We start from the raw sequence: 13,620 nt of genomic DNA, 5'->3' as shown, positions 1-13,620 counted from the left end.
ATCAAAGACGTACAACTTGAACTTCCTTTATTTAAATGAATCAGAGGTAATATGAACCGTCGATGTAACGTTGCTTGTACAAAAATCAAACTCAACTTCATTCTGCATTGCCTGCTTTTAATTCTTGAATACTATCAACGCAATTATCTGAGAAGTGCGAGCTATTGCGTGTTATTCTAATTAATCCGAACTTCGACATTGACGAACGGATATGGGTGTCGCAACCGCTCATATTCCCCGTGGTATATACGTATAAAATACTCATATATCTCACAACCAGAAGTTAATAATCAGAATTGTACCGCTTCTCCCGTGCATACAAGAAAATAAATAAACATAGAAAAAAAGCTTGGCCATAAGTAACTTTTTTCATCGCATATATATATATATATATATATATATATATATATATATATGTATATAATATAATATAATATAATATAATATAATATAATATAATATATATTTTTATTCTGTTATTATTCGAGCTATATATATATATATATATATATATATATATATATATATATATATATATATATATATATAAATTGTCCGTTCCCTTATGTAAGTATGATCGTTTACAAAAGCTACTGTTTCAGTATCACTTGCCGTCGATCACGCTTTAATGCACATATGCTTTTCGATAAATCGTGTGAAAGTAAACGTGTGTATAATATAATATAATTTGAAACTGCGTGAATCGTTGGCTTACTTTTTTTCGTTTTGTCTTATCCGTGTTTGCTTAAACGTATATTATAATTATTCACCTTGTACCATACCGAATCGATAAAACTTTATGATTGTCTAATATTTTTAATATAACTATATATTATAAATTACGCTTATCTTATTCTAACGGTGCTCCTTACCAGTAGCACGCTAGGGGCGATTGAGTATTTCTGTACGGCATGTCTTTTGTAACACCCGTTACACATAGAATAACATCGATAGTAATAAAAATATAAACATTATTTCGTTTCATTTTTAAACTTTAAATCATACAATTATAATTTAATAGCTAGATAGTACGTACAAAATCAAATGCCAGCACCTCGTTTAACGAGACGGATTACGTTTGAAAGTGCATCAATCACGCACACTAGTTAAGTGTAAATAAAAATACTTTCCTGCCGTTGAAATACTCACAGTGAAATAATCGTGAAGATAGCGAGAGAAAAAAAAGAGGCGAATTATATAGAACATAATTCTAATACAAAAGTATTTAACTTACTTAATCTTAATTTTTATTTATCCGAACAATATTAAACATTAAGAAATACGCGATAGTATTAAGAATCATATAAAACATACATATTGAATGTGTGAAAGATGAAAATAAAACTTATTTTACAATACTTTATCTTTGATTTATAATAAAGAATTCTACTTAAATAGAAATACTTTTCATTGATAGTCGATTTACATTTTCATTTTCTTTCATTTTTGTGAATACACCTTAAATGCAACGCAACTCAAAAAAGTCCAACTACTCTAGGTAATTTAAGTACCAATTGTGCTTGATTTCGTCAAAAAGAAATGAATAAAAATATGTTTTATACAGCTGTTTTATGCAAATTCACATTGGTCTTTTTTTGTGATGTTTAATGAAATGATCAAAATTATACGATAAAGTTACTTTATATCAACATTCATTTAATGTAAATGTTCTAGAAAATATGTGTATACAGAAAGTTAATACCCAAAATCATAAATTGATTTAAAATATTTAGTAACTTAAATTCATAGTATCACATGGTGCTGCCATCCAATATTGTAGGTGTGTAAGTGTGTACATAACGATGGCTATATTATATTTCTAGGCCATAGAACTCCGTCACTTATTGGCTATGAAGTATTTAAGTATATTATTGGGTTTTGGTTTACTAGTCGTCGGCCAGGAACGGGTCACTTCTCTTTGTATATCGATGGGTAAAGATTTAAGAACTGCCGCATCAATTTTCGGAGATAATTGCATTGGTGATGAAGGACTGAGTCGAAGATCAGCCATTTCGTTGCTCGGAGATTCTCTACGTCCACTCAACCATACCTCCAATCTAGTCTTTTTTGGTAAAGGTTCTATTTCGTTCAATACATCATCGTCCGCACTCTGGTTGTTAGCACCTATTGATTTCGAAACTGGTGAGGAGGTGGTACTCATCGTAGAACCGTCGTTACTATCTTGATTTACGCTCATTGGTGATCCGAGATTAATGTCGGAAACGCCTTCTTCCGAGCTTATATCTAGAACAGACTGAACAGCGACCTGTTTTCGCAAGAAAGATGTAATACTATTCTTTCCAGAAGATCTCTCTTCGAATTTCGTGAAAGCAACTCCTAAAAGAGTTAAATGGAATGGTTTAGAAACATCGACAGTACGGTGAAATAGTTTCATTGCTAGTGCCAACATTTTAGCATGATCATAAACACCAGATTTTGTAGAAGGCAATAGGTGTTTCGGTAAAGCGCATTGTCGAGTTTCTCTTTTACCAGAAGTTGGTTTATTAAAATCATGTTTCCTAACAGTTAATCTCATAGCAATGGGAATTCTACCATCCTCCATAGCTAATTCTGTTAATCTTCTCAGAAGTGCTCCTAGTCTTGATTCTACTTCAGCTACCAAAGAAACACTCTTGAAACCATCTTCTAAACCTATACTCTGCCTCTTTCCTGTTGGTTTAACGACGGTCTCGTCGATACCTTCGGCATTATCTTTTAATTTTCGTGCTAAATCAATACCAATTTTCATCTCTAAGGTTTCCAAAGGTGTTTTTCTTAGATCATCCACTGTTTTTATGTTGTTGGAAATTAACAATTGTGCAGTTTTTTGCCCAACACCTGGTATTTTAGATACAGATCCTATAGTAGACAAGAACATAGGTGCACTGCATGGGAATACTAGTGTTTGATGATTTGGTTTATGTAATGATCCCACCAGTTTTGCTAAAAGCTTATTATGTGCTATTCCAGCACTGCATGTAATATGCAAGTCTTTATAAATTCGTTTTCTTATTTCTGCTGCAATTTTGGAAGCTATAATTAATCGAGCATGACAGCCACAAGGACATTCTTCTTCGGAGGTACCAAATACTTTACCAACTGGATTTTCATCTTCCATGTTAATACTTAAATTTAACTCTGAATTATTTCCAGAATTCATATATTTTTGTACAATAGAAGTTACGTCCATAAAATTGTCATCAAGACCCAATCTTTCAACTAATGGAGTAAACTGATGCAATATCTCCAGTACTTTAGCAGAATAGTGACGATAGTTTGTTAAATCTTCACCATTTACCAACACCAGTCCTGGACATAATTGTAAAGCTTCCTGTACTGACATACATTTTTTTATTCCATGTTCTCGTGCTAAATAATTGCTTGTCACTACTATACTTTTTTGTTGCACCCCCAATGGTTTGCCTTGTAGCTCTGGATGCCTAAGCATCTCTATTTGAGCATAGAAACAATCAACATCTATATGAATTATGGTTCTCGGATGTCTGATAATTGCATCAAATTCAATAGAATCCATTGAGGTCAATTTACAAACAATATTATACATATAATCTTTATCACATAAGTGACTTATTCAATATTTCAACATAGTATAATCTGTAATAGTAATAAATACTCAATTAGCATTATAAATGGTAAAACTAAATGATTTGTAAATAATTATCATTATTAACATATTACAATTATCAACATAATGAATAAAGCCAAATAGTAAAATTAGTTTATTACCTTTTTCAAAAACAAATTTGCTGAAAAATATATTCTTAAGTGCAGATTTTCATTTTATTCATGACACTAACAAAGAGTAATTTTCTTTATTATTTACACACACGTTATTAACACACTTTAGCATAAATTTTTAAAATAATTTTTGAATATAGAAGTGTTTGCTTGTCGATATGTTTAATTGTAGACGTATATCTAAAAAATAGGTTAAGTTGTGCAGTCAAACATACAAACTGTTTATTATTTTTAACTTACATATGGAGACTTATAATTGTATAACAAGTTATCATTTTCGTTCTTAAATAAACTACTCCATAGCACGGCTATTAAAATAGTTTATTATTATTTCTCAGAACTTTCCTTAGATCATAAAGTAAGGTTACCATTATTTAGTGTTCATTTGGAAGCTATATCTCACAACCACATAGAATATTAACGTATAGATATATTTTTATTTTCCAGAAATCCGTTAGATCACATTGAACGGACATTAATTTGTAGTTGGAGCTGTTAAAAAACACGAATGACTCACTTCTGAAAGCCACATCAACTTCTTGTAAATTTCATTGAAGAAATATATTCTTTTTACTGCTGATAAGTTTCGACTGCTAGCACGAAACAAAACTACCGTAAAAACTAAATAGAAATTTGTTTACAAACTGTAATGCGACTAATTTATTTTTCACATGGTAGCCATGTTTTGAATTATTAAAGATACCTTTTTGTGTGTGTGTATGTGTATATGTGTGTGTGTGTGTGTGTGTGTGTGTGTGTGTGTGTGTGTGTGTGTTTATAATTGCATTCTAAATATTGGTGCATATGAATGTTTTAAGATAGATGCACGTATCATCATTTTATGATACAAATATATTTTTCACTAGAGACAGCACACCACAGACTTTTATACAGCACATATTTACATAATGGCGCGTTTTCATGAAGTGATAGCCAATAATATTTAAAATAAACTAGGGGAATTATTTAAAATACATAGATAAAATCTAAAATAAAACTTATGTTTCCCCTAGATATAATCCAATCATATTGTAGATCATTTAGTAAGAATATATCATGAATATAGTAAAGATGAATTACTATAAAAATAGATACTCCAGAAAATTTGATAGGTTTTATATCGTATTGTGCACTTGTGTTTCTAATATATGACTGTGTTTCGTTATCGTAATTTGCATTTGCAATTTTTATATATTTTTAAAACATTTTATATTGCACATCAGTTACAAAGAAATGCTAAAGGTTTGGTTGGACGTTTGCAATCTAATAGATGAAATATAACCAGCAAATATATTCAAAGATTTTCCTCCGCGTGTACACTCACTAAAAGTTTAAGAAGACGAAGACAACTTGAAACTATGATTTCCTTGAAACTTCTGTACTTCTTTTACAGCTCTTTTTCTAACATTAATTAACAAAGAAATTATTATAATGTTGTACATTTATTGAATTATACAAATTGAAGTTGAACTCCAAATAAATTGTTAGCAGCCATCTTGGAAAACCCTTTTTCGCATTTCGAACGAACGAAGTGTCAAATATCGATAATTACTTCATCGCACACGGTTGAACTAAAAATTTTTATGGGAATTGAGCTTTCCTAGAAAAGTTAGATTTTTTAAAACGATCTCGAAATTGAAATGTAAAAATCAATTTCGCGCCATAAAATAGTATTATTCGATACTCGCACTTAAAAAGCAAGAAAAATATAGAAGCGAGTTGCGATACAAACAACTCGAATAAGTAAGGGGTAGGAGAATTTTTGTATTGAAAGTTGGAAATAATATAGGCAAGACGGCTTCGCAAAAAAAATCGTCTAAGAAGATGGCGGAGACCAAAGAATTAGAGGTGAGTGAGGTATTAAAAGTGGTGCAGTGCAGTTAGATTATGTGTGAAATTTTAGAGAAAAGTCGGCAAGTCTGCATTGTGAATTTGTCGTGGTTATATCCGGGTTATCAGCGATTTATTTGCGTCAGTGAATTATATTACTAGACGCTTAGTACTTGTTAAGCGCGTTTTTCTTCATTATTGTTATAATTATTTTTTTTCTTCGGTGAAATATTGAGATTAATCAATAGAATTTTTTTTACGATATATTGTGCTTATAATTATGTTGCCTTTACCGAATAAAGCTTATAAAAAACGTCAATATCTTCATAATCACAGGTAACCTAAATATTTTTTTTTTTAAATTAAAATCGTTGTCAGTGTTTCTTTATTATTAATCATATGTATTTTATTCGTAAATATTGTTGGACGAATGATATTATCTATGATTGCAAAAATAAATTCTGTTTCATTATTGTATTTTTCTCATTCAATATGGATATGGATGAAAATACTCTATGTGTGTGGTGTGATTGTCTGTAGAATAGAAAACTTGAAGTATGATCTTTATGCCTGGTATTTCCAATTCTATTCCGTATTTCTGCAATTATGTTTATACAAGCCAATATAATAGATAAAATGTTTCTTATGTAATTGAATTGAAATAAATAGAATTGATAATAAATTTAAATGTTAATTTGTTTTTTATTAATACATTGTTATTTATAAAATATATTTTTCTTTCATCAAAATAACAGTTTAGAATAAGTGTATTATATAAAATGTATGCATGCTATAATTTTATGATTGCAGAATATGATATTGAGTTTTCGAGTGTCTGAACTTCAGATGCTTCTTGGTTTTGCTGGTAGAAATAAATCAGGTAGAAAGAACGAATTACAAGCACGTGCACTAGAATTGTTACGTTTGAGATCCCATCCAATTCAACTCAAAATACGTGAATTATATAAATCCATACAGTGAGTATAAGATTTATTAATGACAATACAATTGTTCTTGTAGATTGTACTAAATCATTAACTACCTCTATCACCATTTATTAAATTTTTAATTATTTTGTTTGTTTATTTTAGTGAAGTGTTGAAAATGATTTTCTTTTTATATCTACTATGGCATATTGTTATACTTTAAGTATTATAAATGTCAGTGGATTATTGAGATAAAGTCCCAAACTCATTTTTTTGTTTCAAAATTTTGTTTAGAGCTGATCAATTAGCTGCACATCAAATGTATGGTCAAACAGGTAGTTCTGGGGAGCCACAAATAGATCAAAACATGCATTCCAGAAATTATTACACAACAAGGTAAATATATAGAACAAACAGATAGATAATACAAAGAAAATAAGTTTATGAAGAACATATATAATTAATTATATAAGATATATTTAACAATGTTGTTTTTTACTTGTAATTAATGTAAAGACAAGCTATCAGTCAACAGCAACAGTCACAGTCTTCAGTTTCTAGTGGAAAGGATTTACCACCTGCACATCAAGCATCTCTACCTCAAGCACCTAGAACAAATCCAGTCTATCAGTCAACAGCGTATGCCAACGTAACACCACAAGTAAGTTATGTAATGTGATTTCTATATAAAATTATATAAAACTTCTATATTATTTTTTGTAGTGGTTTTTTAATATTCATATGACATATTAATATTTCAGCAAACAACAAGTGCAGCCTATAATCCATATCCATATGCACCAAAAGTTTTACCATCACCATTGCAAATACAACCTAGAAATCAATATCCTGTTCATCCAGATGTTAGACTTAGAAAGCTACCTTTTTTTGATTTATTGGCTGAATTGCTGAAGCCATCTAGTTTAATGCCTCAAGGATCTATGAGACTTCAAGAGAATACATTTATGTTTCATTTAACACCACAGCAGTCAACAGATGTAGCAAGTTCACGAGATTGTCGTGCAGGAAGTAAAATGGATTACACAGTACAAGTACATTTTACAGGGAGAGTCTGTTTCTTAATGTTAACCCCTTAATCTACAACTACGGGCATAGCCCGTAGTACGGTGATCGGGCCAAACGTAAATATTACGAGCATAGCCCGCAATAGATGATCGGACCAAACGTAAATCGATCCAAAATTTTCGAACGTAAATCGTAGTTTAAGGGGTTAAATTTATATTTTTGATTGTTGAGTCTACAATCTGTGTTATGGCTATTTCAGATACAGATGCGATTTTGTTTGCAAGAAACATCGTGTGAACAAGAGGACTGTTTTCCACCAAGCATTGCAGTAAAAGTTAATGGAAAACTATGTCCTTTACCTGTTAGTAGACAGAAATATAAAGAATATACATATACATATACACATGAAAATATTATTTCTTTATCCTAAATTGAAAGTATAGTAAAATGTTTTACTTTCACAAATGAAATGTTTTATTTTTTATTTCAGAATCCAATACCTACTAATAAGCCGGGAGTAGAACCAAAGAGGCCGCCACGGCCTGTCAATATTAGTCCTCTAGTTAAATTATCTCCTACTGTAGCGAATCAAATTCACGTGACGTGGTCGGCAGACTACGGCAGACGATACGCAATTGCGATATATTTAGTTCGAAAGCTTTCAAGTGCTGAATTATTATCAAGGTTAAAAAGTAGGGGAGTTCGACATTCGGATTATACAAGAGGTTTAAGTAAGTAGTTATGTAATTAGAACTATTTGGTGTTGTTGAAAATGAATGCTATTGAAATAATGATCTTTTTAGTTAAGGAGAAACTTAACGAAGATGCGGATAGTGAAATAGCGACAACATCGCTTAGAGTATCGTTAGCTTGTCCGTTAGGCAAGATGCGAATGTGTACACCATGTCGTGCATCGACATGTTCACATTTACAATGTTTTGATGCATCCCTATTCCTTCAAATGAATGAAAGAAAACCGACATGGAATTGCCCAGTTTGTGATAAGCCAGCATTATATGATAATCTCGTTATCGATGGCTACTTTCAAGAAGTGTTGAACTCTAAGAAACTATTGCCAGATGTAAATGAAATTCAATTATTGCAAGATGGGTCATGGGAAAATTTGGTTCTAAAGAAAGAAAAGGATAAGGAGAAGAGTGAAACAAAAGTTGTTACAAATTCGCAAGATCGTAAAATCGATGTGGATACAGTCGACCTCGGTGAGATTTTATTTCATTCTAATATGTGTAAAGATATGACATATTTAAAAATAAATGTTTTTATGTTTATGAGTGTTTACATATAAATGGGTAATCATATCACTGTTTAGATGAAAGCAATCTTACACCTCCAAAGGAAAAGAAACGAGCTGTTATTATTGATCTAATATCAGACAGTGATGATGATGATGAACGTACCACACCAACACAAAGTACAAAAAAGATACCTAGTGGTACTTCTTCGCCAAAGAAGTCACAAACTAGCTCCATTAGCAGTACAAGTGAATCACCAGAATTGATGATAATTGATTTAGAATAGAATATTTTATATCTATTGCTACTATTAAATTGCCAAATTTTGTATAGGACAAAAACCAAAATTTTTTTGTTCTGTGATCATTTAAAAAAAAAAGTTCTACATAAAGTTAAGTATAAGTGAATTCATGACATTTTTACTTTTGGTACTTAAAACTGAAACTGGTACTTAAAGAAAAAGAAAGGAGCAAAATAATATTTCTTTTTAACTGTAACAACTTAGCATTCCTTTGTATAATCAATATATATATATATTATATATATTATATATATATTATATATATTATATATATATATCTATATATATATATATATATATATATATATAGGGGGAGAGAGAGAGAGAGAGAGAGAGAGTGAGAGAGAGAGAGAGAGAGTGATTGCATATTATTTTAATTGATGAAAGGAAAAAATGTAAATTAACGTCTCGAAAATCAAACTAAATCTAATTAATAAGATACCTTAGTATAGTTTTTCATTATCGAAAACATCATTGTGGAATTTCATCCAAAATAATAAAACTATTTTTATTTTGTAGTATAAGCCTCTTATTAGCCTTGACATGTAAATGAAAGAGGAAAATAAAAGGTGCAAATATTTATATTAATATAAATATGTTAATTATATTACTAGCGTTATTAATGTAATTAAATTTGAGTCCTCTTGAAATTGTTTCTTTATTAAGTTTCTTAGTTGATCAGGGTTAATAAAACTGCTTAGACTATATTTGCTATAGACTTTCTGTTTGTGAAATTCGGTCTAAAGTTATAAGGAATAAAATAGATAAAATTCATATAAATAGAATATTAATAATTTAATACTTTTGTATTATGGTTTTTATACGTAAGTCATATGTTCCACGAATCTCAAAGTTTATACGTCTTGCATAGGGATAGAGATTGTATTTGCATTTGGATACATAGAATTGCGAAACGCTATTCCAGAAAGTTGTTGGTCCACAGGTTCTCTTGTATCATATAAACTTGGTGCTTGAAATATTATGCCAAGTGTTCCACCAGTACATGCCAATGTAAAAACCCAAAGAAAAAGTCTATCTAAAATCATAGCTACGAATTTCCAATCTTCTATAACCTGGAAATATTAAAAAATATATGAGGGAAAAATGTATCATATATTATTTCGAGAAGTTATATATATATATACTATTTTTAAAAAAGAATTTTTAGAATTGAAGCCTTAAATTGTCAAGAAAAGTATCAAAAGTAAAACATGAATATTCAAACAATGAATTGTTGAATTATTGATCAACTTACTTCATTATCCTTATCTGCATTTTTTATATGTTGAGCAATAAAACGCACACCCTTTAAAGCTGATATGACATCGGGAGACAAGTGTCGTGGCATCGTATTTTCACTATCAGTGACTGCAACAGTATCTCATTGTTAATGTACATTTCAGAAACTATTACATGACATTAATTGTAATATAACGTGCTGCGCCATATACATCCATGAATTATAGGGTTACTGTTAATTCCAATACACGTTTATTTATTTCAATCGCTATCATGTAATTCTTTATATGTGTCATAGAATGCACTGTCACAATACATTTGATTAATAAAATTTTGTATTAATTATATTATATATTGTAGAGTAATTTAAATATTTACCTGATGCATGCGGTATATGCCGGGCATCGTCTTCTCGTATATTTTTATACTGCGAGGTGACACTTTCGAATCCATCTGGACTTCCTTTCAATTCCAGTGGGTAATCACTAACACTATCAGGAAAACTGTAATGTATACTCCTGAAAAGTTTTCTATTTCAGGATTCGATAAACAGTAGTATAATTACCTAAAATCTATTTCATTAGTATATCCACTATCCATGTACGTATCATCATATTCTGGAGTTGAATACGGTGTCCGACGCATCATTAAAAGTCGCGGCATCCAATTTAAAAATACTCGTCTAACCCAGGGTGACATGTTGTGCGTAGATGGAGACCTATATAAGAAATTTATACGTAACTTTAGGTAATTTATAAATAGGATACTATAATTAATGTTTAATCTAGAATTATTACAATGGAATTTAGTTTACCGAAAATGAACATTTAAAACGCATACGGTAATCCATATCGACAAAGTGACTAAAATCATGGTAAATAGCAAATATTTTCCTAAAAGTGGTATAGCTAGTGACGTTGGTGGAATAATTTCGGCTAATAGTAAAAAGAACACCGTCAACGAGAGGAGAATGGAAGAACACAACGATACCTGTAAAAATTCAATTTTTTACAGTATAAATACCTTTTCGTTTATTTATTATTCTCTGTAATGCTTACTTTTTCACCTGAATCACTTGGTAGATAAAAGACAAGTACCGTAAGGAACGTAATACCCACGCAAGGAATTATTAAGTTGACTGTGTAGAATAATGTCTTTCTTCGCATCGTAATATTAAATGTAATATCTGTATGAATTATATCAAAATGCACTTACATTTCGTATCGTTGTATAAATTGTATGTTAATATAGATGTCAAATATATTTATTTACTCACCAGAATAAGGTTCTGTGCAACATGGATAATATTCTTCGTTTCTGGATGCTGGTACTTCTAAAATGTCCCATTCAACTGATAAGTAGAAGTCGCTTAAATCTATTCCTATTGCAACCAAATTGCTACCACTTTCTTGTTTCATATGTTTCAGATCCACCTGTCAGTAAAAATTTTTACAAAGTATTTTTGGTAAATAACATTGACGTCAATTATTTGTATTTTCAAATTAATTTATTTCTATTTGATTTGTATTAAAAAAATTATTTATGATTAACGATATTTTTTAATTATAACCTGAGCGCCATTGTACGTCCATGAGCCGAATTTCATAATACACGATTGTTCGTCAAATGGGAAATATTCGACGTTAATCTCACAGGATGATTTGTAAATCGCAGGCGGTTTCCAAGATACTTCACCGGTATACTTTAATGTAGCCTTTGTCATAAGCGTTACTTCGTAATTGCCATCGGCACTATGAAATTATATTTAATTGATGTCTTTTTATGATTATCAAATTCAATACTTGCTAATAAGTTGTAACATACATCAAAACTTACTTATTGTATAGGACAATATCTGGTAGCCAAATATTTTCAGAAGGCACGTATAGCATTTCTACGCCACCGTATTCTTCTGGATCCCATCGTAGTTTATAGTCGATCCATTCCTAAAATGCATAATATCGACAGTGAATAAAATATGTTTATAAAGATAGGTATATTTCTTCAGCAGCTCTTACCTGTTCCACCCAGACGTTGGTGGTCATCACCTGATTTTTTAAATTCTGTAAATTAAAAAAAATATTAACAATACCTTTATTGAATAAAAAACAACCAAAATCACAAAATATGACTTTATACCATCTCAATTAGCTGCGAGAGCTTTAAACCAAGCTTTACTGTTAAGGTTTCGGTGTTGTTCTTCACAGGGCGTATAAGTCTATTATAATTCGACAACAAGTCATCATAAAGTCTTTTTGTGTCAGGGTTTGCCTCGTAAATTTTTAACCCAACAGCACCTAGAAGAAATACAAATCTTTTTAGTCATAATTTCTACTCTTTATGTAAGAACAATCGAGTTCATCGCATTCAAATCACACGACAACATGAAACATACATTACGATATAATTCTTAAAAAATTTAAATGATTCTCAATCACTTACAATGTAAAAAGGTGAAACACTTACCGAATATAATGTGAAGGGCATTAAGAAGAATACTAAACGTCAATATTCGCATTTTAAATGTAACTATTTACAAATTTGTGTAAGATTGAGATGGCAGTGACCACTCCCAGTAGAAACACTTTCACCTATGCACACATATACAATAATTTTTAAGTTAACCTAATTAAATGTAAAAAGAATCGATATCATATTAGATATTTTTCTTCCAGGTGACAAGTGGAAAACCTTATCAGTAGAAAATGAGCGTTCTGCATCCCACTGGACCAAAATCGATATCCGAAGTTAGCGCCATGACACTTGCTCCAGTTTGCACTTCAATGTATTTCGTCTGTTACAAATTCACATCTCAGCGCATGCGCATTAACGATGCGCGCACATCTTTTTCAAATCGTCCACAGGTTGGCGCCTTCAGTCTGTACCAAATCACGTACAAGCATTTTTCGTCTTAAGATTTGTTTTCGTTTTGTTTTGTTTCAGTGGATTTATGTTGTATTCGTTTCAATGCGTTCATAAAGGTAACTAAAATGAATTGTTAGCTGTTTTTTACTTTTGTATTTTAATTAGGTAGTAAATATTATTTGTTTGAACGTTTTAATTCAGATTTCTTAAAAATGAATTACCGACGTTGTATGAATCTTGTTCGTCAGGTAGCGCACTCTGTACTATAATGTAGTAGAAGCCAAATGCACCCTTGCAATTCTTTTGGAATACTATTCACAGAACATCATTATGAAATGGTATTTTATACAAATTTTTTATTAGTATAATTACGATAGAGATATTTTTCATGATACTTAAGAATTCAATATATTCGATACAT

At 30.5% G+C, this 13,620-nt stretch overlaps 3 protein-coding genes across 11 annotated transcripts; 1 reads left to right on the top strand and 2 right to left on the bottom strand.

The window, feature by feature from the left end:
- Positions 1 to 10: 10 nt before the first annotated feature.
- On the bottom strand, positions 11 to 4,475 carry PolI (DNA polymerase iota). 5 transcript variants are annotated; one of them, XM_076624482.1, is made up of 3 exons: positions 3,748 to 4,475; positions 3,397 to 3,615; positions 11 to 3,309 (listed from the first exon to the last, which is right to left on the bottom strand). In XM_076624482.1, the coding sequence occupies exons 2-3, from the start codon at positions 3,563 to 3,565 to the stop codon at positions 1,838 to 1,840; spliced, it is 1,641 nt and encodes a 546-aa protein (XP_076480597.1). In that variant the 5' UTR covers positions 3,566 to 3,615; positions 3,748 to 4,475; the 3' UTR covers positions 11 to 1,837. The 5 variants fall into 5 exon arrangements, with proteins under 5 accessions (XP_076480597.1, XP_076480596.1, XP_033192667.1 ...); XM_076624481.1 differs by having other exon boundaries at positions 11 to 3,018; positions 3,097 to 3,615; positions 3,748 to 4,474; XM_033336776.2 differs by having other exon boundaries at positions 11 to 3,615; positions 3,748 to 3,939; positions 4,000 to 4,474.
- A 722-nt stretch (positions 4,476 to 5,197) lies between these two features.
- On the top strand, positions 5,198 to 10,686 carry Su(var)2-10 (E3 SUMO-protein ligase Su(var)2-10). 4 transcript variants are annotated; one of them, XM_033336779.2, is made up of 9 exons: positions 5,198 to 5,607; positions 6,400 to 6,566; positions 6,810 to 6,911; positions 7,032 to 7,176; positions 7,277 to 7,567; positions 7,801 to 7,902; positions 8,032 to 8,272; positions 8,345 to 8,761; positions 8,872 to 10,686. In XM_033336779.2, the coding sequence occupies exons 1-9, from the start codon at positions 5,584 to 5,586 to the stop codon at positions 9,078 to 9,080; spliced, it is 1,698 nt and encodes a 565-aa protein (XP_033192670.1). In that variant the 5' UTR covers positions 5,198 to 5,583; the 3' UTR covers positions 9,081 to 10,686. The 4 variants fall into 4 exon arrangements, with proteins under 4 accessions (XP_033192670.1, XP_033192675.1, XP_033192671.1 ...); XM_033336780.2 differs by lacking the exon at positions 5,198 to 5,607 and adding an exon at positions 5,615 to 5,925; XM_033336784.2 differs by lacking the exon at positions 6,400 to 6,566 and having other exon boundaries at positions 5,206 to 5,607.
- Positions 9,876 to 13,138, bottom strand: nAChRbeta2 (nicotinic acetylcholine receptor beta2). Of its 2 annotated transcripts, none has more exons than XM_033336785.2 (13): positions 13,026 to 13,138; positions 12,801 to 12,925; positions 12,474 to 12,631; positions 12,353 to 12,397; positions 12,171 to 12,280; positions 11,905 to 12,085; positions 11,611 to 11,767; positions 11,393 to 11,520; positions 11,149 to 11,324; positions 10,900 to 11,052; positions 10,713 to 10,837; positions 10,351 to 10,463; positions 9,876 to 10,168 (listed from the first exon to the last, which is right to left on the bottom strand). In XM_033336785.2, the coding sequence occupies exons 2-13, from the start codon at positions 12,850 to 12,852 to the stop codon at positions 9,950 to 9,952; spliced, it is 1,617 nt and encodes a 538-aa protein (XP_033192676.1). In that variant the 5' UTR covers positions 12,853 to 12,925; positions 13,026 to 13,138; the 3' UTR covers positions 9,876 to 9,949. The 2 variants fall into 2 exon arrangements, with proteins under 2 accessions (XP_033192676.1, XP_033192677.1); XM_033336786.2 differs by having other exon boundaries at positions 10,713 to 10,825.
- Positions 13,139 to 13,620: the final 482 nt, after the last annotated feature.

This window comes from Bombus vancouverensis, chromosome 14, assembly GCF_051014615.1.
Source record: "Bombus vancouverensis nearcticus chromosome 14, iyBomVanc1_principal, whole genome shotgun sequence".
Taxonomy (NCBI): Eukaryota; Metazoa; Arthropoda; class Insecta; order Hymenoptera; family Apidae; genus Bombus; species Bombus vancouverensis.
This window is presented reverse-complemented; position numbering and strand designations above follow the sequence as displayed.